The sequence below is a fragment of the Pantherophis guttatus genome, chromosome 4 (assembly GCF_059756535.1).
Source record: "Pantherophis guttatus breed Tessera chromosome 4, ASM5975653v1, whole genome shotgun sequence".
NCBI lineage: Eukaryota > Metazoa > Chordata > Lepidosauria > Squamata > Colubridae > Pantherophis > Pantherophis guttatus.
Window position 1 is genome coordinate 50,080,228 of NC_142066.1, and position 26,435 is coordinate 50,106,662.

Sequence of the window (26,435 nt, forward strand, 5' to 3'; positions counted from 1 at the left end):
TAAATGTAATTTTCTTTCACTTAAAGTCCTATAAAATTAAGATAAACAAATCCAAAAGAAGACTACATGAAGAAGCCCCTAAACGACGCCCACTCAAATAAGCTTATGAACTTGCAGTTTAATTTTTTTTTCATACTAGTATGTTCTCCATAATATGAGGACAAAGCGTTTTAAAATCACCTTTTCCTTTTTTTCATTGAAAAAATTGTACAAAAACATCCAAATAATTTTGTCTTTCACTACAAAGCCTTTCTCATATTCTAGAATGCAACTTTCATCTTATTCAGGAATTTTTCCCCAAAACTATCAGAATTTAGGCTCTATCTTGGCTGTATAGCTGGCTTTTTCAGCCTTGTAAATATATTTTAACAGGAGAAAAGTGTTGACTCAATCCCAGTTTGTAATGAAGGCAATTTTCTTTCCACTTATGCTGATTTAACTTAAGGCAACAAAATTATTTTAGTGAGACTCAGTAAAAACTTAACATTTTTTCACATCGAAGTCTGCTTACTCCTATCACCTTATAACTTATTCTGCAAAGACTTTTTGTTCACTTAAATGCCATTGTGGTCAAGTGAAACTTCTAAATGCAGAAATAATATAAGGGGACAAGTAACAGGCTTGTGATAATACGTAAGATATTTGCTTGCAGTTAGGTCAGAGAATATGGACAAGGCCTAAATATTTCCATCATCAAATTTTATTTCATACTGCCCCTCATACTGCAAAATATTCCCCAGAACATATTTTTGCATGGTAAAAAGTGATCAGGTCCAATTTATATCTGTAATTGTAAGCTCAGGTGCATATTCATATATACCCCACCTTTATTATTTTTACAAATGACTCAAGGCAGTATCCAACATATCTCCCTCTCCCTATTTTCTCCACAACAAAAACCCTGAGAGTGGGTTGGGTTGAGAGAAAGTGAATGACCCAAAGTCACCCTGTTTGCTTTCATGGCTAAGGGAGGATTTGGACTCACTGTTTCCTGGTTTCTAGCTGGGTGTCTTAACCACTAGACCAAACTGGATCTGTTTGAAACAAAACAAAATTAAAACATTTAAAGCAAAATTAAATTAAAACATTTGAATTATTAAAACATTTAAAACAAAAATCCATAAGATGTACTGTGACAATGAAGCAAAACTATATTTATACCAGAAAAGTCACTTTAGCTATAGTACTTACTCAGTCAAATGTAAATTTCATTTCTTGAATAAATCACAACTAGGTAGCTTTAGACTGCATGTTGTGTGAATTCAGTCCTGTCATTTGTAATCCGCAGGACGGATGAAACCAGTCAATCATGGCTTATTCCATAAAAAGCTAAGCACAGTTCAGCATAGTGTAAGGTCCCAAAATATACTTGAGTCACCAGAATGTCAAAGAGAGAGCTCAAGAGAAGGCTTGCAAAAAGAAGCAGATTTTATTTATGGCCAAAAACAAAATACTGGGTGGGACTATATCCAAAACATATAGATACAATACATGTGAGGAGATAGCCACACCTTCGGGAAGATATGGCTTCCTTTTTATTTCCTCAGAGAAATTAGCTTAGTACCCAATTCTGGCCTCCTAGTTTAGGTTTGTGTATTCTTTGTTGCCCTGCAAAGGAATAGAAGCCTCCCAATTAGCATTATCTCTTCCTTGAGCATTCCTTTGTTCTCCCAATTGCTCATTTGGCCCCCTGGGCTGCAGGGAACAGATCAAAAGTGTAAATTAGGGCTGAAGTGTAAATTATCATCCGGATGATGTCTGCAGTTCCAACTGAGATAGTACCATGCTCTTCGATGGAACGAGAAAAATAAGGAAGATTGATATGGGTTCAGATCAAATGGCAGGGACATATGTTTGACAAACACCAGATACATTACAGAGGCCTAATAACAGAATATGTTTGTTACAGGAGATACAAATAAAGGCATAATATATGTGATACAAATACAAAGGCATATTTGTGTTACAGATATAAAGGTACAATATATATGTGTTATACAAATACAAAGGCTATATATGTATTACAGGAACCTAATGGTTAAAGAATAACAAGTTTCTACTAATTCTAGTATACCAGTTCATTATATTCTAGTATTATTATATTCTTATTACTGTTTCCCTTTAGTAGTGTAAACTCCTTGGGTCTTTTGATTAAATTCATGAGTTGCCCTAAACTGTGTTACTAAACTGATATTAATACAGTATTAGTTTGAGTAAAAGATCTACGACTTACAACCACAATGACTTGATTCAACCAACAGATGAATAGCTGAGCATTTTATAATAATTTCAGGGCTGATGTATAGTGTATAGGTAGTCCTTCTTTACTACCATTTGTCTAGTGATTGTTTGAAGTTATGAGGATACTGAAAAAAGTGACTTGTGAACAGTCTTTCACATTTATGACCATTGAAGTAACCCCACGATCACCAACATTCAGATGCTTGGCAACAGGTTCATATTTATGATTGTTGCAGTATCCTGGGATCATGTAATCATCTTTTGCAAACGTCTGACGAACAAAATTAAAAGGCAAGCTAGGTTCACTTAAGTATGTTAATTCATTTATTAACAGCAGTGATTCACTTGACTGTGGCAAAAAAGAACAAAAAAACAAGGCAAAACTCAGTCTCCCCTCAGCAACAGAAATTTAGGGCTCAATTGTGATTGAGGATTATTTTATAGAAAGTGAAGACAAATAAGAGAACAGCATCCGAGAAGAAAAACGGATCGCCTTTCTTACGCAAGAGTAAAACAAGCCCAGGGATTTCGTAGCGTTTGTATATGCGTTCCCGATTTCAACTCTAGGAAAGAAAAACCAGGGCCTTGGGAAATATCGTCCTTTACATGGGAGTTCTTTTCCTCCCTCGCCCTTGCTTTGCTTGCCTTCGCTTCCAAATTATTGGAGAAAACACATTCCAAAGCCAACTGTTAAGACCAAGTTTATTCGCTCTGACACTTAAAAGTCTCGCTTCTTTTAATGGGACGTCTCTTCCTGCATCACGTGGCTTCATTTTCTCCCACCAATCTCCGAGCTGAATCCGGACGAGCTGCAGAAGTGCTGAAGTTCGTGACATCCATTCCCCTCCTTTAGGCGGAAAGGGAAGGATTGTCTTCCCAACTCTGAGTTTACTCCTTTCCCCCCCGCCGACGGTCGTGCATGACAATGGCTGAGATTCTGGAGTTCCGCGTCCCCCCGGGGAACGGCCGGACTCTTCTAGTCTTGGGGTTGGAGTCGGAGGAGTCGGAGGCAAGTATCGAAAAAGCAAGGCTGGGTTTTGCTCCAACCATTTCTCACCCCGGGTGTTGACATCTTTTCAAAGTTTCCGGGACGCTTTTTTTCAATGCATTTGTGTAAGCCAGCAAAAGCAGTTGTTGCTACCTCTCCGTCCGCTGCTTCTTTGTTAGAATATTTATTGGCAAGGAAGTTCTTCGAGCTTGTGGGAACCGTGTTTGAAAAACGCCTTCTTCCCGCCTTAAGCGTTGGGGCTGTTACAGCAACCCCCGCCTTCTCAACGTGGGAACGCTGGGTCTAGCGGCATTTTGGTGCCGTTGCCCCTTCGAGGACGGCGGGAGTGAAGGCGAGTGTGTATATTCTCAGTAAAACTACACACTACGCTTTGCGCAAGCAATTCGTCCTTTTTTTCAGGCTTCAATTCATTGAATTTATGATACTCGCCTTATAGCATATTTAAGGTACCTAAAATTTGCCGAAGCTAGTTTTCAAATTGTGCCTCGGTCGAGTGAGCTTCCATCTAAAACTTCCTTTCTAAAAACCGGTCTATATAGGCCTGGCTGTTTATTTGGCACACGGCTGACCCATATTTTGTGCCTTAAGTTTCCAAATCATATTCTATTGAAAGATGAAAAATAAATTCATAAAGTAAAATGCAACAGAAGTTAGCTGTTGTCTAAAAACATGGACTTCCATTCTTTTACAAGGCTTGATTTTTGTTGCCTCAGACTGACTAATTTTACCTTATTTTTAAACAAAGTTTGTAATGAAGTATATTCTTGTTATAAACAAGAAAACTCTTGAAAAAACGTCCTTAAGGAAATAGATAGGGCTTGGAAAAAATTCTCGATGTCTGATTTATGGCAGGGATTTGCACATATAGGTAGTCCTCAACGTACAACCATGATTGACCCCAAAATTTCTGTTAAGTGAGACATTCGTTAAATGAGTTTTGCCCCATTTTACAATCTTTCTGCCACAGTTGTTAAGTGAGTCACTGCAGTTGATAAATTAATAATCCAGATGTTAAGTGAATCTGGCTTCCCCATTGACTTTGCTTGTAAGAAGGTCACAAAAGGTGATTACATGACCCTTGGGATACAGCAAAGGTCATAAATATGAGCCAGTTGCCAAACATCTGAATTTTGATCACATGATCATGGGAATACTGCAAAGGTCATAACTATGAAAAACTGTCATATTTTTAGTTCCATCATAACTTTGAACAGTCACTAAATGAACTGTAAGTCTACGACTATCTGTATAGTACACTAAGCACCCCTAGTTCCACCTTCTTTGAGAATTTGGTGGTGCAGTATATAGCTAAGTAGGGTCAATGACAGTTTTATCTGTTTCTATAAATGATATGGTTAAAAAAAATACATTTTCCCATGACAGCTTAAAACACAATTTTAATACACATTTAAAAGTTAAAATTAAAAGTGACAACCAACCAACAAACAATGTCTAATTACCCACTCCACATCAAAAAAGAAACAAGACCGAAACTAATTAAGATGTCCCACTAGCATAACTGAATTGTTGAAATATTAAAAAGTGAAACATAGTTTTTTTTAATTGCATAGGCCCGTGATGGCGAGCCTATGGCAAGTGTGCCACAGGTGGCATGCAGCGCCCTCTCTGGCCACACAAGCCATTGCCCCAGTTCAGTTCCACTGCGGATGCGTGCACGCCTCCCTCCAGCCAGCTGGTTGTCGGGTCTCTGGCGCACGCACGTTGCATTTTGGGAGTTTGGCTGCGCATGCATGCTTTGGGCACTCGGTCCAGAAAAGGTTACCCATCATTGGTATAGACACTATTGGGGAGGAATCTCTAAGCTAGGAAATTGAGAATTCACCATTGAAAAGGTTGTTCTGAGTTCATAGATAAGCAATTTCCATCCAATTTTTTAGATTTAGGCTTATTTTATCAATGCTATTGGTAGCTTCTTTACTACTTCTCTTTGCATCCAACAAAATCTTTCTTTTTGAAAAAGTTGATGGGCTCACAACTAAAAACATTAAACTTTACTGACCTACATACCTCTAAAGATACAGGTAGTCCTTGACTTACAATAGTTTGTTTAGTAACCATTCAAAGTTACAACAGCATTGAAAAAGGTGACTTATGACTGTTTTTCACTCTTATGAATGTTGCAGCATCCCTATGGTGACGTGATCAAAATGCTGTGCTTGGCAACTGGCTTCTGTTTGTGACAGGGTCATATAATCCCTTTCTGTGACTTTTTGACAAGCAGAGTCAATGGAGAAGCCAGATTCACTTAACAACCATGTTACTAATTTAATAATTATAGTGAATCGCTTAACAACTGTGGTAAGAAGGTTGTAAAATGGGGCAAAATTCACTTAACATCTGTCTCACTTAGCAACAAACATTTTGGGCTGGCTCAATTGTGGTTGTAAATTGAAGACTACCTGTACTCTATAGATTACAGGTATGCATATTGGAAGTCATCAACCAGCATGAAACTGAATCACTATTCAAGGTTTGCCCAACAAAGCATGAATGAGCAGTCTTCAATTTGCCTTCTGTCCAAGCCTAATCAACTTTCTGGAAAATTGTGACTCTTAGTTGCTCACAACCCGTGATCTGACCCTCTTTAGCTTTTTCACAAATACTGTCTTTTCTAATAGATTCCTTTATGTGTTTGCCTTTTTTCCCCTCCAGCATGCTCTCCATTTTATATTCTCTACCTTTGGACTGCTCTACTCTGTAAAACTCTGCAGAAATGCTTCAGTAGCTGGGCCTGGTTATCATGCCTTTATTAGGTTCTACTCTGCCCGAGATGCCAGCAAGGCACAACAGGCTTGCAATGGGAGGTCATTGTTTCAGAAAACTGCTCTGAAGGTATGTCACTGCATCATCTAAGATCATGGAGTCCACAGCTCATATTAGACTGTGATTTGCTTAATGGTGTTTTACGCAATGAAATATACCTGAACTTTACAGACCTCTGTGGTTATGTTCATTGTTGTTGTTGTTAGTTGCGAAGTCGTGTCCGACCCATCATGACCCCATGGACCAGTGGTCACATCCGGTGGTCCGGGAGAAAATTTTGGTGGTCCACGGCACACCCGGGTGGAGGAGCTGCTCCGGGATGAGCAATGGCCAGTCCTGTGACTAGAGCTCTGGAATATGGACTCTGGACTGGCCAGACAGCTCATGGTGGGCTGTAAATCTCTGCCATAGAGGGAGGTTCGTGCAACTTGCAGTTTTGCAGCGCAGCCCTCGCCAGCCGGAATGAGGTAATGGTGCAAGGGGGGAGGTGCAGGCGGGAGGAAGCAACAGGTGGCGGCAACCCCGGGCTGTTTCTTCCCCTGCTATAGTTTCCTGTTGGCTGAACCCACCAGTGGCTGTCCCCACCTCTCACCCTCCCTTCCCAGTCACTCCTCGCCTGGCCTGAGAAGGGAAGGGCAGGACATGGAGATTCGCTCCATATTCTAGAGCAGGAAAAAAGCTTAGTCTCTTGCTGGATCTCGTGGGCGTTTCTTCCCGCCCTTGTTGGTGCTCCGTGCACCTTGGTCTCTCGGAGAGATGCTTGACTTCCTCTCAGCCCTAAGACACTGGCTGGCCCATGAGATGGGAGAGAGAAAGAGAATGAGAATGAGAGAGAGAATGTGTCAGCTTTGGAAGCCATATTAGGCCGGAAGCTTCAATGCTGCCACCTCCTCATGTGTGGGAAAGTAGGAGGGGGGATTTAGGAGAGGGGGTTAGAAGATATAATAGCATTCTTCCTGTTGATCAAGGTCAGGGTGATCCAGCATCTGGAGAAGGAGTGGTCAGGGGGCTGGGTCAAGATGGAACAGACGTTGATTGGAGCATGTGATCGATTGGGGAGAAAGGGGATGGTTTTGGGAGCTTTGACTCACTGAAGTCAAAACCCGAGCTTTTCAGATTCGGGATTTCCCAGATGTGCCAGGTTACCTATTCTAGTAAAGAGAACTTTGGAAAATGCTTGCTTCCGTGTCTTTATTTGGAGTTGGGGTTTCCCTGGAATGCTGACAGAATGAAAGAGAGAATGAGAGACAGAGAGAAAAAGAAAGAAATAGAGAGAGAGAGAATGAATGAATGAAAGAGAGAGAATGAGAAAGTGGGAGAGAGGGGAGAGAGATAGAAAATGAAAGAGAATGAGAGAAAGTGGGAGAGAACCAGAATCAGAGAGAATGAGAGAGAGACAGAATGAAAGAGAGAGAGAAAGAAAGAGACAGAGAATGAGAATGAGAAAGAGAGAATGAGAGAGAATCAGAATCAGAGAGAGGGGGGGGGAGAGAAAAAGAGATGAGAGAGAATGTGTGGGGGAGAGAAAGAGAGGAGGGAGAGTTCCTGAACAGATTAACAGAGTTGGAAGGGACCTTGTAGATCATCAAGTCCAACCCCCCGCTCAAGCAGGAGACCCTATACAATTTCTGACAAATGGTAGTCCAATCTTTTCTTGAAAGTGTCAAGTGATGAAGCTCCCACAACTTCCGAAGGCAACTTCTGTTCCATTGGTTGATTGTTCTCACTGTCAGAAAGTTCTTCCTCATTTCTAGGTTGAATCTCTCCCTGGTCAGTTTCCATTATTCCCCGTCCAGCCTTCTGGTGCCCCGGAAAATAACTTGACCCCCTCCTCTCTGTGGCAGCCCCTCAAATATTGGAAGACTGCTATCATGTCTCCCCTGGTCCTTCTCTTCACTAGACTAGCCATGCCCAGTTCCTGCAACCGTTCTTCATATGTTTTAGTCTCCAGTCCCCTAATCATCCTGGTTGCTCTTCTCCGCACTTTTTCTAGAGTCTCAACATCTTTTTTATAGCGTGGTGACCAAACTGGATGCACTACTCTAGGTGTGGTCTTACTAGGACTTTATAGAGTGGTATTAGTATCTCACTTTCTCTTGATTGTATCCCTCTGTTAATGCAGTTTAGGATTGCATTGGCTTTTTTGGCTGCCGCTGCACACTTCTGGCTCATATTTAGCTGTTTGTCCACTAAGACTCTAAGACCCCTCTCACAGCCACTGCTATTAAGCCTGGTTTCACCCAGTTTATATGTGTACTTTTAGTAGAGCTTAGCATGAGATGCAAAAAAAACCCCTCTTTTTTAGAACTCTGTTTTAATTTCCTGGAAGAAGCTAGGAAAGGCAGCCATAGTTTGACCCTACTTTCTTAGCAGCTTAATCCTCTTCTAACTCTTAACAGTAGCTGCTGAAGTAATAGATCATTGTTGGCCTCCCTGCTAAGGATGGGACAGGAAGGATGGAGTTGGTACTAGAGGGCTAGGTTATGATAGCAGCCAAAGAAGAGAGAATACAGCAGAGGCTCAGAGGAAAACTGGACTAGACTATAGGTAGTCCTTGATTTACGACCACAACTTGAAGGAGCCCATCCCGTCACTGGGAGTCCAGGCGCTTCAGCAAGAGCGCGCTGGATTCGTATTAGTGGTCCGCGGGATTTAAAATTATGAACTTGGTGGTTCCTGAGGTCCAAAAGTTTGGGGACCCAAGCCATGGACAGCGTTCCGCCAGGCCTTCCTGGAGTGTATGTATGTGGGAAGATATTGGAAGATGTTAAAAAAGTTGCTGAACACCAAAAACAGTATGCAGGTGATATAATATATCCATGCTGACTCTCCTTGCTCTCTTAGAGGGTCAGTCTCCTCAAAGTTTCTGAATATCCCAGAATGCTGAATTGTGGACTGTTGACTATATACAAGTGGTCCATTTGCAAACTTTGGGAACAGGTACAGCTTTGGGATTGAAATGGTGAGCTATCTTAGAATATGAAATGCTACAGTATCAAGATGTGTTGGCTAAACCTTCCGGTTGATGTGGCAAAAAGGGGCGCCCTGTGAGGTCGAGGAGAGTCGCAACTCTCCTGTCTGACCCGGGGTTCTTTTTCCCTCTCAGCCACAGCAAGGAGAAGAGGCAGCCTAAAGATGGCTGCCACAAAGCTGGGATAACTGAAGAACAACTGAGACTGGTGCTGCAGCGAAGTAGTGAACTGTGACTGGAACTAGGGGAGAGGATTCCTTTTTGCCTAAACTTAACCCCAAGGAATAATTTAGAACTGTTGGCTCAGAATTATTTGTTAAAGCAGCGTCTAAGCATTCTGAGAAAATACCAGACTGGAAGGGGAAAACGCAAGAGAGAAAAATAATAAATTTTGAAATATACAGAAAAATGCACTCTTAAACTGGGAAAATGTGCTACTGGGGAGGCATTTTAAAATGCTGGAATCATTTATTTATAAACTTATTCTGCTTTTATAATTGATTTACAACTAAAATGACGATTGATTAGTGGCAATACTGAAATCTAAGTTGAGAGTGCCACCTGCTGACAAAAGAAAAAATTTCAAGTCTGGAAATATTTATATGAAGGACTGTGGAAATATATACTGGATTATTCCCAACTACCCCATAACTACTGGAGACTCAAATACGAAAATAAGGAAGCTATTTAATTAAAGGGACTCCTGAATGTTATGCTAGAAGATTGAACCCATAAAGCAAAGAGGCTTTTGATAACTTCTGGAACTATTTAAATGGAACTGATTAGTGCACTCCTTGAAGGGCAATATAAGGACTGAATAAATAGTTCTTGGACTGCTGGACAAAAGTTGATTTTTTTAAAAAAAACAAAATAAGATGCTTTATAAGGAAGAAATGAGTGGAACTTTGAAGGAGGTGGCGTTACTTTTTCAAAACAAAGGACATCATGGAGAAAGGATTTAGGGAGGTTATGGAAAAAATGGAAAATACTATACAAGGGATGATGAGTAAAGACCAAGACACCCAGGAAAGGGAGGAGCCAACAGAAGAGATGGAGGAAAAGATTGAGCCAAAGAACCAGAGAATAAAAGAAGAAGACAAGGAGGACAATGAAAATAATAGTGACTGATGAATTAAATCAGAGGGGGGAAATACATTAAGAGAGTTGAAAAGAGAATTGGAGATACAGGAAGATATTTTTGAAAGGGAGATAGGGGCCTGGGTGGAAATTTTGGAAACTAGGCAGTGGAAGAGGGGAGAGGTGGGAGAAACATTTGGTTTTAACAGCCAAGAAATAGATACAAACAGAGATAAAGATCCAAGAAAGGAATATAGAAGGCAAGTGAAAAAAAGCATAGCGATTAAAGTATTGAAGCCGGCAAGAGACTGGATAGACAATTTCTCTTTTTTGTTGTTGTTCTGCTTTGCTTTGCTTTGCTTTTTTTCTTTTTTTAGGTAGGTGACACGACTAGAAGTTAGGTAGAACAGAAAAAAAAAGTTTTTTAAATAAACGGTGATATGATTAAAAGTTAGAATAAGAGATAGAAATAAGAGGGGAATATTAGTGTATACACTATTATATAGTAAAATAAAAGCAATAACAGGAAAATATGGAATAATTGAATAACTATAACTTAATATAAATGTGTATTATTAGAAATATATAAGTTGATTGTAATAATTATGATTAGTTTTACTAGTTCTATTTGTATTAGAATGCAAGATACCCAGGTGCCACACTGTTCGTGCATTGATATGTTTGTAAAAAAAAATAAAAAACTTGGCAAAAAAGATGTGTTGGCTAAAAATTATATGGGTTAAAATTCAGCATATCTGAAGGCAACCATTTCAAGTTAGTCATGGAATGAAGTTTTATTTTATCAGTTCTTATATTGATAACAAACAGTTTTCTTTCCAATTTCTACATGTTTTATTGAAAAATATTAAATATTTATGAAGAACAAAGAAAATGGTATTAAAATATGTCCATCTTTTTTATCTATTTGTAAAAGACAGGAAAATACGTGGATGGATTGTTGGTAGTATCTTTCCTGTTAGGTTCTTAGCAAGAATGAAATTCAGTTTTTGATGGCTTCATTTCCTTTGGGAAAAAATGGGGTGGGTGGGTGTCTGTACTCCCCTCTAATGAGACATCGAATTCTTGTTTTTCAGGTTTGCATTTGTACCAGACAGAGGGCCCTTGCAAAGCAAACATTACCTTTGAACAGTTACAAAAGCCAAGAATTAGCGAATTACTACCTTGGTTTCAATGGTTGGTCCAGTCGAATCATCACTGTAAGAATGACTTCATTTTGTTTCTTATTTTTCTATTTTCATAAGGGTGCTAAGACTAAATATAGCAATAGCAAAACAATTGGCTCATATGCCATTTCATAGTGCTTTACAGCAGTTTACAGTGTCAGCATATTGCTCCCAACAATCTGAGTCCTCATTTTATTGACCTCAGAAGAATGGAGGTCTGAGTAAACCTTGAGCCTCTTAGTGTCAAACTTCTGGCAGTGGGCAGAGTTTGCCTGCAATACTGCATTCTAATTGTTGCACCACCAGGACAAGAGAAAACATTGTTTAGTAGTTGACCACATGTGATCAAAGTGACCTAAACTTGCCACATGTTGACACGTGTAAATTAAATTACCACAGTCCAGTAATCTCCAGATGCAATTCCCATTTTCCCTATCCATGCTGGCATAGAGTGGGAAAATATTCTACTCCAATGTGTCTAGAAAACAGGTAAGGTGTCAGGTTCCGGTTTATAAAGAAAACACACACAAATGATGGTTTGAATCCTTTATCGGCACGAACTAACATCCATAAACCAATACAGGAAGATTTTGTTGGAGTGAATGCTTTGTGCTCCCCACCACCTTATAAAGCTTTATCACCCAGGTGACCCTTAACCCAGCTCCTCCCCACTCATCAATCATTGTTCCCTTAGATACTGCAATTAGGCATTACTCCCACACGGTCCTAGCTTGCTGGCTACTCCTCCAGATTAGCCATCATTACAGCCGTTTACAAACCTCCCTGTGACACTCGGCCTCTCAGCCTCCCCCAACAGCTGCTCAATCAGCAGCTTCCAGCTGCACTCACTGTCCAGCCCATTCAGAAAGATTGCTGCCAGGCCAGGAGATGATGAAAAGGCAGGTAAGGAGGGATCTTCACATTGCTTGGTGGCCAGGAGGTAAACTGAGGAGCCAGGGTGCCATGGGAGCTGCCGCTCTGCCAGAACCTCCACACCCACTGGAATGACAGCCCCGACACGCAACTGCGCGTTGGGGCTGACATGCTGCCCCCCCACCACAACCACCAGGAATTTGGGACCTGGAACACAAACGGCAGAGTGAGCTCAAGCCCAGGCTATTTTCCACTCTGGTTTCTCTGGATTTCGTCGATGAATGCTACAGTTAGTCTGGGGGCGTTCATGTCATCACTGGGTACCCAGGAGGCCTCTGAGAGTGGATACCCTTTCCATACTACCATATATTGGAGTCTTCCTCTGTGCCATCTCGTATCTAGGATATCTTCCACCTCAAATTGCGGTGTGTCTTCGCCCCCCCCCCTCCGCCCCCAATAACAGGCTGTGGTGGTAGTACATCAGGTCCCCTTAATGCAGAGATGAGGACTGGCTTGAGTAGGCTGCTGTGGAACACCGGATGGGTCTTCCCCAGCAGCTGGGGATTTATCCGGATTTATCCCCCGGATGATGGTCAAGGTTCCTATGTATTTAGGTCCGAGTTTCTTATCACCCCCAATCCTGTGGCAACCTCCTGTTCATTAAGCCCCTGGTGCAGCCAGTGTCAACCAAGGCTGTACAATCTCTTCGTACCCGTGCTTCTAACGCTAATGGAATAATGAACGGTTTAACGGGCAAGCTTATCATTGGGTCCAGCTCAGCCTCCTCCTCGCTGCTGCTCGTGGTTGACTCCTCACCGGGGCTAACCGTCACCACACTCGGGGTCATAGGCATTGTCTGTTGTGTCCCCCTTCTCCGGGGTGCCCTTTATGTTCTTTCTCGCCGTCATTGTTTGTGTACAGCGGGTACCGATGGACTTCCTCTGGTCCCCATCTGTGCACTTGGCTGCTCTATGCCCCAGCTTCCCGCAACGGAAGCATGTCAAAGGGGGTTTGATGGGTATCGGTGTGTTGGGCTCCACCACCCTTTGAGGTGGCACTGTTGTCCACTGACTTCGAACATTGAGGTTGGGGGACGAAACGGGCTTTTTGAACCCAAACAGACCCTTTCGCCCTTTCCTCACGAAATTCAGGTCCCATTTCGGTAGTCACCTGATACCAGGCCGTCAGGCAGTGAGGCAAACCCCTACACAGACAAGCATGCCGTAGAGTACGGTCGAGACCTTTTCGAAAACGATGGATTAATAGGCATTCTATTAACCTTGGACTTTACCTGCCAGACTCTTGAAGTCCCGAATGTACTCCTTAGCAGGCCCTCCTCTTTGTCTGACACTTACAAGTCCGCCTCCACCTGCTGGGCCCTGGTAGTATCCTCGAAGCGATCCCGGAGAGCAGCCAGGAAAAGGCCAAGGTCACCTAATTCCTTGGCGTGCTCTCCATACAGGTCAGCCACCCAAACAGCAGCCTCCCCCTCCATCTCCGCCATAACGGCCATTACTCAGTCCCACTGGGAGTTATAGAGGTGGCCGTACCTATCCATGTGGTTTAGTACTTGCCCTATAAAAAGTGCCACCTTTTCCTCACTCCTGTCGAATGCTGATCTAATGGCTGGTGGATCCCAACACCCCACTGCAGGCTGGCCTTGGGGGGTATGTGTCACTTGGCCTGCAACTGTACGTGCCATTGGGCCTGGGCCCCGATAGCCCCAAGGGTCGTCCGTGTCCTCCTGCAAGGCATACAACACTTGGCTTGCCTGTGCCATATCTGTTCGGGGCCTATGGTCCTGCACTCTCATGGGGCTTTGCCCCTCCCTGGGCTCCCGGAGACGGCTAGGCACAGCACCTAGAGGAGGGTGTTGTTCCTGCGGAGGATGAGCCGCTGCCATGGATGTCTGCCAGTCCCTGGTCTGGCCTGCACCCCTAAACCCCACAGCCCCAAACATCTCTTGTAAAAGGTCCAACATCTGGCTGCCCACCACTGTGGAGTAACTCCAGTCAACAACCGAGATACCTCTTCTCCCTCCATTGAGAGAAAGGGACCCCAGAAGGGGTGACCAACAGACTGTTGGGCCTGATAATCCCCTGGCCCCAGAGCCCTCAGCCACCAATCATATGTTCCATGCTGCCCAGACTCCAAACCCTCCTGGTCTTTCAATATTCATTGCCCCAAGACCGGGCAGTTGCTTTGGCCAGCAATTCCTCTGCTGGCTCCACAGCCTCCAGCACAGTAACCTCTGTGGCTGCCACGGATTCCTCCAAGTCTGCAGTCTCCAACCCTGACACCCACCTTCAGCCATGGTAGTTGTTGTGAGCTCCAACAAACTGTCAGGTGTATAAAGAAAACTCCACACACACAAATGATGGTTTGAATCCTTTACCGGCACAAACTAACATCCATAAATCAATACAGGAAGATTTTGTTGGAGTGAATGCTTTGTGCTCCCCACCACCTTATAAAGCTTTATCACCCAGGTGACCCTTAACCCGTCTCCTCCCCACTTATTAATCATTGTTCCCTTAGATACTGCAATTAGGCATTACTCCCCCACGCTCCCAGCTTGTTGGCTACTCCTCCAGATTAGCCATCATTACAGCTGTTTCCAAACCTTTCAATGTCTCAGCCTCCCCCAACAGCTGCTCAATCAGCAGCTTCCAGCTGCACTCGCTGTCCAGTCCATTCTGAAAGATTGCTGCCAGGCCTGGAGATGACGAAGAGGCAGACAAGGAGGGATCTTCACATTGCTTGGTGGCCAGGAGGTAAGCTGAGGAGCCAGGGTGCCATGGGAGCTGCCGCTCTGCCAGAACCCCCATACCCACCGGAATGGCAGCGCTGACACACAGCTGCGCGTTGGGGCTAACATAAGGAAGATGTAATTAAATTATAGGTGATACTATGCTAACATGGAGAGATGTTTTAAACTAATTCTTTTTGATACATAATTTAAATGTTCATTTTCTACTTACAGGACTGATGTTCTAAGAAGTGTTTGGAGAAAAATATTAATTCAGGCAAATCTATATTGGTAGTTGTACTTCTTCATCTCTGGATGTTGATTTGTTTTCTTATTATTTATTTATTTATTTATTTAAATTTTAATACCGCCCTTCTCCCAAAGGACTCAGGGCGGTGCACAGCCAAAACTAAAACACATATATACAAAAATTTTTAAAACAATTAAAAAATATATTAAATAATTTGGCCCCAGTCTTATTAAAAACTAAAACAACCATTAAAATTCATGTTTAGGCCAGCCCAGCTTGTTGAAATAATAAGGTCTTGAGGGCACAGCGAAAGGCGCGTAGGTCAGGGATCATCCGTAACTCCAGGGGCAATTCATTCCAGAGGGCAGGTGCCCCCACAGAAAAGTCTCTCCCCCTGGGGATCGCCAGTCGACATTGTATGGCCGACGGCACCCTGAGGAGTCCCTCTCTGTGGGAATGTATTGGCTGGTGGGCGGCTATCAGTAGCAAAAGGCGATCTTGTAATACCCAGGTCCTAAGCCATGGAGTGCTTTAAAGATGGTAACCAACACCTTGAATCGCACCCGGAAGACCACCGGGAGCCAGTGCAGCTCGCGCAGGAGAGGTGTTACATGGGTGCGCCGTATTGCTCCCATAATCACCCGCGCGACCGCATTCTGGACCAGTTGGAGCCTCCGAGTGCTCTTCAAGGGGAGCCCCATGTAGAGAGCATTACAGTACAGACGGGAGGTGACGAGGGCCTGTTCGTTTACTTATCCATTTAGATATTTATTTATTTAGATTTGTTTGCTGCCCATCTTATCACAGGGTGACTCTGGGCAGCTTACAATGTTAAGAAGGATAAATATGCCTATAATATGAATAAAATACTATAAAGGTACAAATTATCAACTAAGAGATGTGGAGGGAGCAGGATGAGCATGGAGGTTGGTGGGATTTGTTATTAAGCACCACTAGTGTGACACCCCTACTATTGAAGCCCCAGGATAACTGACAGAGCCAGGTTCCGGGTCCTTACAGAACGTCAGGAGGGTGGGAGTTGACGTTACTGTCAGGGGCAAGATGTTCCAAAGGGCAGGAGCAACAGCAGAGAAGGCTCTTCTGGACCCCAGCAGCCAGGCCGATGGGGCCCACAGCATGCCTCCTCTGCTAGCATGGGTGGGGCAGACCAATCCCATTGTGATAGACAATTCCTCAAGTAACCTGGACCTATGTCATGAAGGGCTTTAAAGGTGATTACTGACATCTTGAATTGCATCCGGAAACAAACTGGCAGTCAGTGCAGTTCACAGAGCAATGATGTAACAAGGACCACTCTGTGGGCCCCAAAAGTTTTATCCTCCCTTGTAAGCTTTGATTGAGTTTTGCCCAGCCATCCATTTTTTTTCTTCCACTTTGGTCACTGCTTCTATATGGTGTGGCCCTGAAGTCCTTTTCTCTCCTGAGGAAAGGGATAAGGTCTTCTTAGAAGCTAGTCCAAGATGTTTTTTTTTAAATACCTTCAAGGCCAGTGAAAGAGATGAATGAGTCCTTCCTTCCTTCCTTCCTTCCTTCCTTCCTTCCTTCCTTCCTTCCTTCCTTCCTTCCTTCCTTCCTTCCTTCCTTCCTTGAATTTCAGAAGACAGGGGAGCAGTCTTCTATTTGTTCTCACTCCTGACTTGTTCTAGACTCTGTCTCTATGTGAGAGGCCAGGTGCTTCTTGTTCCATGAGTATAGGGAGCTGCCAAGGATGCAAGCAAAATATGAACTGCGCTCATGGTGCAGAACACTTTCCTACATAATGCAAATGTTCTGCAATGGAATTACGGGAAGGGGAATGAAAAAGAATCCAGCGTAGGATGGATAAAGGTATGGACTCTTTTTTTTCTCTTCTATATATTACTCGCATAATGGAACAGCTGCAGAATGTACCTGGCTCTGAAGATGATGAGAAAGAAGAAGGAGGAACTTTGCCCAGGGACCATCATTCAAAATACCTTTGTGTGCAAGAATTAAGTATCCCAAATTATGGGATTTATACCAGAGGGATGGGTGTGGCTGAACTTCGTGTGAACCCCAGTCAAGGTAACATGGGAATGGAGAGAGTAGAGAAGGCTAGAGTGAAGTACCCAAAGCAGTATTAAAGTAATACTATCATAGTGCAGTCAGAAATAGGATTTTTCCTTTCTTGGATGGGATTTTGCCCACTGAAAGAATCACATTTGGGGATGATTCTTGATGAAGGGCTGTTATGGATTTCAATGACATTTCCATTACAATAAAAAGCACAGCAGCCTTTGGTTTATGTTAAGTTATGGTTTAGCGTTTAGAGTTTCATAGCCAGATAGTGGTCAAATTCACTATGCTCCAGGTTTAAATCTACTACACTGGTAAAAGGCTGTTAAACCAGTGTTTGTCACATAAAAAGACTAGTGTAAATAACATATAAGTAGAGCAATTTGTATTAACTTTATTTATTTTCATGTCAACATTTTTTATATACTGAATCTGAATTAAATTTGAACTGGCTATTGCATCAGAACTGCCATTTTTTGCCGGGGCAGGGCTCACATTGATTAAAAAATGTTCAGCAGTGCTTGAGCTATCAAGAAAATTTGAATCAATTATCTTATTTTGGATTTATGTCTTTCAGGGTTTCTCACAGCCTCCCGCAATGCTCAGAGGTTTGCAGTGCAGCAGGCACTTTCGGATGCATTTCGGAAAATACTCTTCATAGTCTTAGGCAAGGCCATCCAACTTCCTTATCCTTCTGTACTTCCCTCCATCTCCCATCTAAGGATACGTTTGAATATTTTTATAATTAAATATACATTCCAAGGATATCAAGCTATTTGCTTGCTCTAAGTCACACCTTCAATTTCTTTTTTCAGAGTGGCTTGTTTCAAATCTTAACCAGATTTCCTGAATTTATACTTTGTTCTAAACCTGTATGTGGTTTGTTTGCAGCTTAACATAATACAGAAACTCAATTTGGCTTGTTCAATAGACAGTGGTGATATGGATCACAGCTTAGTGTAATTTATGTTCCTTTTGTCAGTATGAACAGCAAAAAAATTGCAAATAAAAATGGAAGTGTTTTCCCATTAAGGGTTCTTGAAAGCCTAGCTTAATAAGAAAGAGAAGCAAAGAATGTGCGAAGCCAAGGCTCATTGTAATCTTATTCATCATGCTAAATTGAGGCGAAGCATTTTTTTATTTATTCTGTACACACTTTCTCTAAAACTTCTTCAATTTGGCTCAAATTGTTCATGTCATTTAATGTAGCAATTTCAAACTCCAGATGAGTTGAATAAGAGCTTCCGTTATTCCAATGAGCTGTTGGCGAATACAAGTTGAATGGCTTCTTAACATACTCTTCTCATTGTTGTGAATACATTTAACTGCTCTGTACTTTGGCTTTTTCTTCTCAATGTATTTAGCTTCATGTGTCCATGTATCCCTTCTCTGTGCCTTGTCGTTTTTCTATTTGCCTTCAAGTTGTTTTAGGCACGTCAATAATCATAAAATAACTTCATCCTCTGACTCTTCATTTCTCTCATGTTTCTTGCATCATGGGAACTCCTGATTCATTTTGTTGGTATATTTACATTGCAGATATTCATGCTCAAACCAATATTTTCCAGTTGATCTTTCCTTTCACTGTCATATTTCAGGGGCGCATTACTGTTGATTGTTATTGAGAAACAACTTTAGTCATTGCTCAGGAGATTCTCCCCACAAATCTCTCCTATCGCATCAAAATTAATCTTAAATCTTACTTTCAAACAGATTATAAACAGATTATAGTCATTGATTATAAACACTTTAGAAATAATAAGAAAGTATTATTAATTTTAGTTCTTAATTTTAGAATCTATAAAATCCTAAATTTCAGAAATGTTTCAAAATTTGTGTTCGTTTGTTTATGGTTTATTTGTTCAAGTTGGCCTTATTTTTTATTGTTTCTTTCAGAAAATGGGAAGTTGGCAGTAGAGTACAGCTGCCCTGAGAAGGACCCCATTGACTGTTTATCAGAAGAGGAACTCAGGGGTCACATTCAGGTAAACAGAAGCCCTTTTTTAATGCATTTGTATACCCTCAAGTTGCTTTCTTTTTTTTCTTTTATCAACAAGAATAAAATACAAAACAGAAAAATGAACACCCAGCACTAACGAGGTAAAAAAATCTTGTTTACAACTACCACCAATCCAATGTTAAATAGATCTAACCTTGTACATTAAAAAAATCCACTTGAAAAGTAAATTTAAAAAAAACACCTGTTAAGTTCTCCCCTTACATAACAGGACTACAAATAGTATAAGCTTTTCCATCCTTATTTAACAAAAATACTATATTAAATAAACAAATATTCCAGATGAGTTAGTCTCTGTCTAATAATCAAATTGACCCAACATCTAACCATAACATATATGTAAAAAAGGAAATAAAAGTCAACAGGTTAGCTCAAACATTACACTCATCTTCAAATCCTTCGGTTAATTTTCTTTTGATTGTGTTAACATGTAAAAAGTCCATAAACAGCTTCCAATCCCTTATAAAATTGTCTAGTCCCTTGTCTCTAATCAAGGCAGTTAATTTTGCCATCCCTGCAGTTTTAACTTTAATTCAGTCACTTTTAAAATCCTTTAAATTCTTCAACAATTGGCATCTCTTTTCCTTTCTCATGCTTAGCTGTTTTTTTAATTGATTTATGCCTAATAGCTACAAGAAAAGCTTCAGGTTTCATTAGTATTTGTATCTTAAATATTTTCTGCATTATCATAATTATGTTTATCCAGTATAGTTTACCATGTTTACAAGACCACCACATATGATAAAATGTACTTGGATTTTGTTTACATTTCCAACACGAGTCTGTCTGGGCTCAAACACCAACGATATACCATGTTTCGCCGAAAATAAGACCCTGTCTTATATTTTTTTGAACCCTGAAATAAGCGCTTGGCTTTATTGCCATGTGCTCAAAAGACCGATTGGATTTATTATCAGGGGATGTCTTATTTTGGGGGAAACAGGGTATCATTTTATAAAAATTTCCTTTCAAAGTAATTCAAAGTAAATTTTGGACCATTAGTCCATACATTCTCTCATTTATCCAGCTCTATGTTATACCCCAAATTTTTCACCCACTTTACCATACAGTCTTTGACATATTCATCTTTCAGATTCATCTTTTTAAGTAACCATTGTATATACTTTTATTAATCAGGGGGTCAACACTAGAACATAAATTGATCTGCAGTTCAACAAAACAAAAAACAACTAGTTTTATGAAGTTTAAATCTTTTCAAAAATTCTATAATAATTAAACCAATCACAACAAATCTTCCACTTACTAATTGTTCTCTTGTTTTTATCTTAAGTTCCTCTTCTTTAAATGTCAATAAATCCCAATATGTCATCCATTTGCATTCCAATAACATCTCTTTCCTATGTAGTACTCCATGGGGCGATAGCCAAAGTGGCATTTTGTTAGCCAGTCTTTCTACCATACACGCCCAATTGATTGCCTAATGATACAATTCTTAAAACCAGAGTTATCTTTTACTTTGTCATACCACAAATAAGCATGCCACCCAAATCTCAAATCACCTTCAAGGTCTAACAACCTTAGATTTTTCAAAGTTATCCAATCCTTTAATCATTCCAAATAACAAGCATCATCATCATCTTTCAACTTGCTTTCAATTAGCAACCTCATCTCTTGGTATCATAAGTGTGTGGAAACTGAAAGGAACTAATAGAAATAATTATCTCTTACAAGCATTTTAGAATGCAATTATTGCTGGAACATTTATCAGTTTATCAGACTTGGACCAAATAGATATTGATGGGAGACAAGTGGGCTGGAAACCAGAGATGCTACAGTGTATAACAAGTCACTCATCAGCTCTTAGCAATACAGGTTGGCACTGCTGACTTCCCAGGCTTGAAGGATTGTGAGTGGTGAATTCTTTGGTTTGGTTTTTATATTTTTATATTTTTTCTTTTAAATATGCATCCATATTGTATGTGGACAGTGTTGATTCTGGGCATCATTCATATTAATCCAAATGACAATAACAATATTAGTAATCTTATCACATTTATCAAACTTAGGTGATCCTCATAATATTATTTAAACAGCAGGAAAAAAAATGCCTAGCATCTATAAACCTCTAATCTTTCTATTATTTTTGTTTATTCTATTAAAATATACGTTCTAATATTTCCCCTATCTAATTTTATTTCTGCCTCTATCAGCTGACAACAAGCTCCCTTAATTTTTAAAAGGCAGCTCTTTTTATCCAACATCTCTTCTCCTCTTTAGTTTTTCAATTTTTATCCATTTTTTTACTTGCCTCCCACACTCCTCGTCTTTATCTTTATCTCTGTCTTTCTTGTTCAGTCTAAGCATTTCTCCCAGTACAAACTTAAGCTGGCAATTGTCCCAAATGCCTGCCCATGTCTCAGTCTCCTTATCAAAGATGTCTTCCTGTCTGTCCAATTGTTGATTTATCTGTTTTATTTCTTTCGATCTTTCTTCCTTTATTGACTGATTTGTCAGTCCTATTTTTTGCTCCAGTCCTTGATTTATTTGTTGATATTGCCACTTCATCTGTTTTTTCATCAGCTCCTTTTGCTTGCCATTTGTCTGGTCTTCCTCATCATCGAGCTCTTGCTTCATTTGCTGGTTTTTCTGATCCCTGTTTTTTCCCTGTTCATAGTCAATTTCATCCAATCTTTCTATTGTTTCCACCAGTTCCTGGGCATTTGATCTTTATTTATTGTTCTTTGCAGAATATTTTCCATTTTCTCGTCTATACCATCCATTGATATTTTTATACTTTGTAACAACAAAGTCATCTCATTAAAAAGTCCTCTCATTTCCACAGCTGTTCCTTCAGTTCCAGTCATGATAGTAATATAAGTACATTAAACAGTAAAAATCTCATTTTATTTCAAGATTTCAAAATTATATGTTTCCGATCACTAGTAGATGGCACATTCCTCTCAGATTTCCATGGTGCCTCTTTTTCCAGCAGATATTAATTTCAGTCAAAAGCCATTTATTTCCAAGCAAAGTCATTTATTTAGACGAGCCAATTCCAACATTTACTCCATATTCTAATAATCCAAGCTATTTTCCGAATTCTTTGAATCTGCTCTGTGATTTTGGTCTTTTATTCTAGTTACCCAGAGTTTCTTTTATAAAATGTCTCACTTATTTCCACCTCTGGTAAATGTAAGACAATAAACAGTTAAAGGTCACAGCCCTCCATTCGATATCAGATATCCCTTTCCTCCTCTGTAAATTTCCAGGAGTCTAGGAGTCACTTTTCTTTTGATCTGTAGATGGCGCTCTCGACTCATCATAGATCTCAGAAGTGCTTATTTTTGCAGCTTAAACAATTATCCTTTTGAACTCTGTTATCATGGATTTTTTATTTTCTTTGGGGTCAATTTTTAAGTAGAAGAAGAATCATCTCACCCAGAAACAATCATTGTTCAATCTGTTCGCTCCTGCACTTTCTTAGGTGCTTCGGTTATCCCCAGCTTCATGGCAGCCATGTTGACTGCTGCTGCTCTTCAGATGAACGGCATTTTCCAAGTCAGGGAGGAGAGATGTGCCTCTCCTCAACCTGCAAGGCACCCCCCTTTACTTCACCACCCCTCCAAGGTGGCTATGGCTCCTTTTGGAGCTCTCCGATGGGGAGAGCTCGGAGCAGGGCCGCAGAGCTTGCAGTCCTCGCCTATGATGACAGTGGAAACACAACCAGATATCCGAGTGGTGAATTCTGGAGAAAGATTGTTTCCAGTTTAATAAGCATCCCTAGAAGCAAAGGGTGCAAGTGTCACATCTTTAGGCTTCTCTACAACCCCTATTACAATATATTGGACATGATAGAAAGAAGCATTTCTTGGTGAAATGACTAAACTTTTGCAATTCATTTTCCAAGAATGCCAAGAAATATATCAACCTGTGCAGTCTTTCAAATGTTGTCTACCTCATTTGCCCAGAGGCTCTATATTCATTTCAAATTGTGTGGGTATGGAAAAGCTCGAGAATTTATGCTTCTTTGACAAGCTTTGACCACTCTAAAATGACGTTGACAGTCCTCTTAGAAAAAAATACAGAGCTAAAGATTGGAAATTCTGGAAACTGCAACCCATCTTTGCTAAAAGCTGTGTATTAGGCAAAAGTCACTTTAAGCAAAATTATAGAGCCATGGTAGCTAAATATGGATCTTGTGTATTTAGAAGAAAAAAGTCACTAAGCAACATATGTTGGAGACCAATGGATAAATGGGAACAATTGTCACCATTAGCACTCCTCAACCTGAAATCCTCCAGATACAATTCTGATAATCCTGATAAAACAAGAATCGAAGCTCAACAAAAGCATAGAAGAATATCAAATCTTCTGAGTTTGTTAGAAGCATCTGTCCAGCCTCTCATGAAACTGTCTATAATTAGCTGCATCTCTGATCTGACACATAAGGTTATTCTTCCTTTTCAAAGATGAAACTGCCCTCTTAATCTGATCTAACCATTTTTTCAACTGGCTGTGGAATAGGCCAGGGGTCTCCAACCGCTAGGCTGCAGCCTACTATCAGGCCATGAACTGTTTGGATTCGGGCGCAGAAGTAGCAGCCATGTGTGCGCACACATCCCCACCTGCACAAGCAGCAGGCTAGTGTGTGTCATTTGCACGTGTGACAAGCACACATGCCCGCCACTCACACAAATAGAGCTGCACATGTGTGCTTGCCCACCACTTGCATGGAACTATACCCAGTGGTGGGTTCCTCCCGGTTCGGTCCGGTTCGGCCGAGCCGGTAGCGGTGACGATATGACATCATCGAATCGGTTCTTCCCACCCACCCACCCATGTTATTCTTACCTTTTATTTGGTCCCAGCCCCAATCTATTGCTGCCTCCTGAGTCCCAGCTGATGACTAGAGGGAAAAAAACTGTTTAAACTCTTGCCGCGGGGCTTCAAAGGGCCGTCCTACAGCTGATCAGTGTTAAAAGCAAATAGATGAGTCGGGTCGTAAGTGCGAGGACTGGTGGTAAGTGCGAGGACCTTCCAGAAATGACTCTGACCAGCTAGCCACGCCCACCTAGTCACATGACCTCCAAGCCACACCCACAAAATAAGCCACGCCCACAGAACCAGTAGTAAAAAAATTTAGAACCCACCCCTGACTATACCCTTCTCTCCCCACCCTTCCCCGGCAATCCACAAAGCCAGAAAGGTTGGGGAATTCTGAAATAGGGCATAGCAAGAAAGACAGCAAAAGAAATAGTCAATGCATACCTGTATACACAAAAATATATCAAGTGTCCTAGTTGCTATGCCAGCATGTAAGCATGACTAAAAATGACCAATACAGAACAGAACAAAGCATATCATAAAATGTACCCGGGGGATCAGCTTACGCTGCACTCCTATTTCCCAAAGTGGAGAAATATAAGATAGTTTCATCATGTACTTATTGTCCAAATACTGTGGGATTTTTTTTTGGAGCTAAATCTGCAGAGCTAGAGTAGAACATTAAAACAAGCAGTCGGTCTTTTAGAATGTGTTTGCATAGTTAAACCATGTTTTTAAAATAGTATTTGCAGAGTGCAATAAGTCATGGTTTGTTTAGTTGTAGTTACTGAGTTATTAGGTATAGTTGGTTGGGTTCAGTAGTCGCATCTGCTGTCATTTTTAAACTAGGGTGGCTTGATTCACATACTAAAACAACTATAGAAAGCTTTGTATGATATCTTAACAAGACTTTATCAGAAAGATGGAGAACTTTGGATCGATGTAAGTAACATCCTATGTCAATCCAAGAGTTCATTGTGAAAAGAGGGAAAGACGGAAAAAGAATGAAACTGTATATAAAAGGAGCCCATTCTTGCTGTTTGGGCCTTCTGTTAAACTATACAGAAAGCATCCAAGAGATTGGATTTTTTCAAGATGTACTGTATTAAAAAATCTGTGACAATTGAAGAATTCAGCCTTTGCAAATTATCCTGTAAATTATCAAAGCTTTTCTTCCCTCTCTTCCCAGGTTACTGAATTGTCATTTTCACAGCTAAACCGTCTAGGAGAAGAGGAGAGCTTGTGCAATTTCAACACGGATGGAGAATAGCAGATTATTGACACAGATTCTGTCTTCTTCTTGCTGATTTGGAAGGGCATCCTGTTCTCTCCTAAGTACATTATGCATTACCCTGGAACTGGGTTCTCCTTGTTTTTGGAGCATTTGGGTGATGAAGCTACCAAATGCAAGCTACCAATCAGAAGGCAGGGCTCTGACTAATTGCCTATTTATAATTAGTGATGATTGGAAAGGCAGTAGTATTTTTTCTGGTTTTTATATTTTTCTAATAAGTGGCTTACTGATAGAAAATATGATTTGACGATATATTTTTTTATAGGCAGCAAAAAAATGGATACTAGCTTTCTATCATAAATGTCCAATAGGGTGATTATTCTCTCCCACCCCCAAATCATTGGGAACTGAGGGAGTGGGCCAATAAAAATAGAACAAACAATTGAAAAAGGAAGAAGCAAGAGACATATTTTCTCCCTTTACGGTTAATTTTTATTTTCCTCCTTTATTTTACCTCGACTTTCTCTCTAGTATAGCTCCCATTCATCCTCATGCCATCCCAGAAATAAAATATCTGGGGGATGCTATGGTCAATATGCTTTTGTTTGTGTGTGTGAGAGAGGTTCCTGTATATAATAATAGTCAGTGGATAGAGAGTGAGATCACACAATATTATAAATGGGAGCATACTATTGTACAGGCAAGTAATTTAAATCGATTATTAAATGAAATAATTATTTTTGTGCTGCCTTGTCCATTTCTTCAAAATTGGGTTTTGGGATGTATGTATGTAACAACACAGCCATAGCAAATCACTGTTGCAAGATGATGTGTTAATTTAATGACCACAAAGCTCCAGCAATCATTTACTGATTTTCACTTTAATGTTCTTTGGAAAAAACTTCCTATGGAAATCAGGCTGATGTCCCTGATTAAGATCAAGTTGTTCTGGAAAGTATTTTAATTTATTTGGGATGGTTTTTTGTTGTTATTGCTATTTTTTCCATAGTTGTCATTTTTAATATTCTCAAGGTTGATTTTATATTTTTCGATTTTATATTTACCATAGGTATTGTAAATTGTCCCACTGATAGTACTCATGTAAGCCTCCAAGAATTGGGCTGCTTGCAATGTGATACAAATGCAATAAATTAATTAGGTTCAAAGAAAGAAAGCTGGCTGTTGTACGTGAAGTTTCTGTTTCTA

General features: G+C 40.7%; 1 protein-coding gene across 1 annotated transcript; it reads left to right on the top strand.

The window, feature by feature from the left end:
• The first annotated feature begins 3,022 nt into the window (after positions 1 to 3,022).
• RDM1 (RAD52 motif containing 1) lies at positions 3,023 to 26,403 on the top strand. Its single transcript, XM_034415717.3, has 7 exons — positions 3,023 to 3,250; positions 5,924 to 6,103; positions 11,177 to 11,299; positions 17,037 to 17,202; positions 17,771 to 17,860; positions 19,090 to 19,178; positions 25,185 to 26,403. Exons 1-7 carry the CDS (start codon positions 3,161 to 3,163, stop codon positions 25,263 to 25,265), a joined length of 819 nt encoding a protein of 272 aa, XP_034271608.2. The 5' UTR covers positions 3,023 to 3,160; the 3' UTR covers positions 25,266 to 26,403.
• The last annotated feature ends 32 nt before the right edge of the window (positions 26,404 to 26,435 follow it).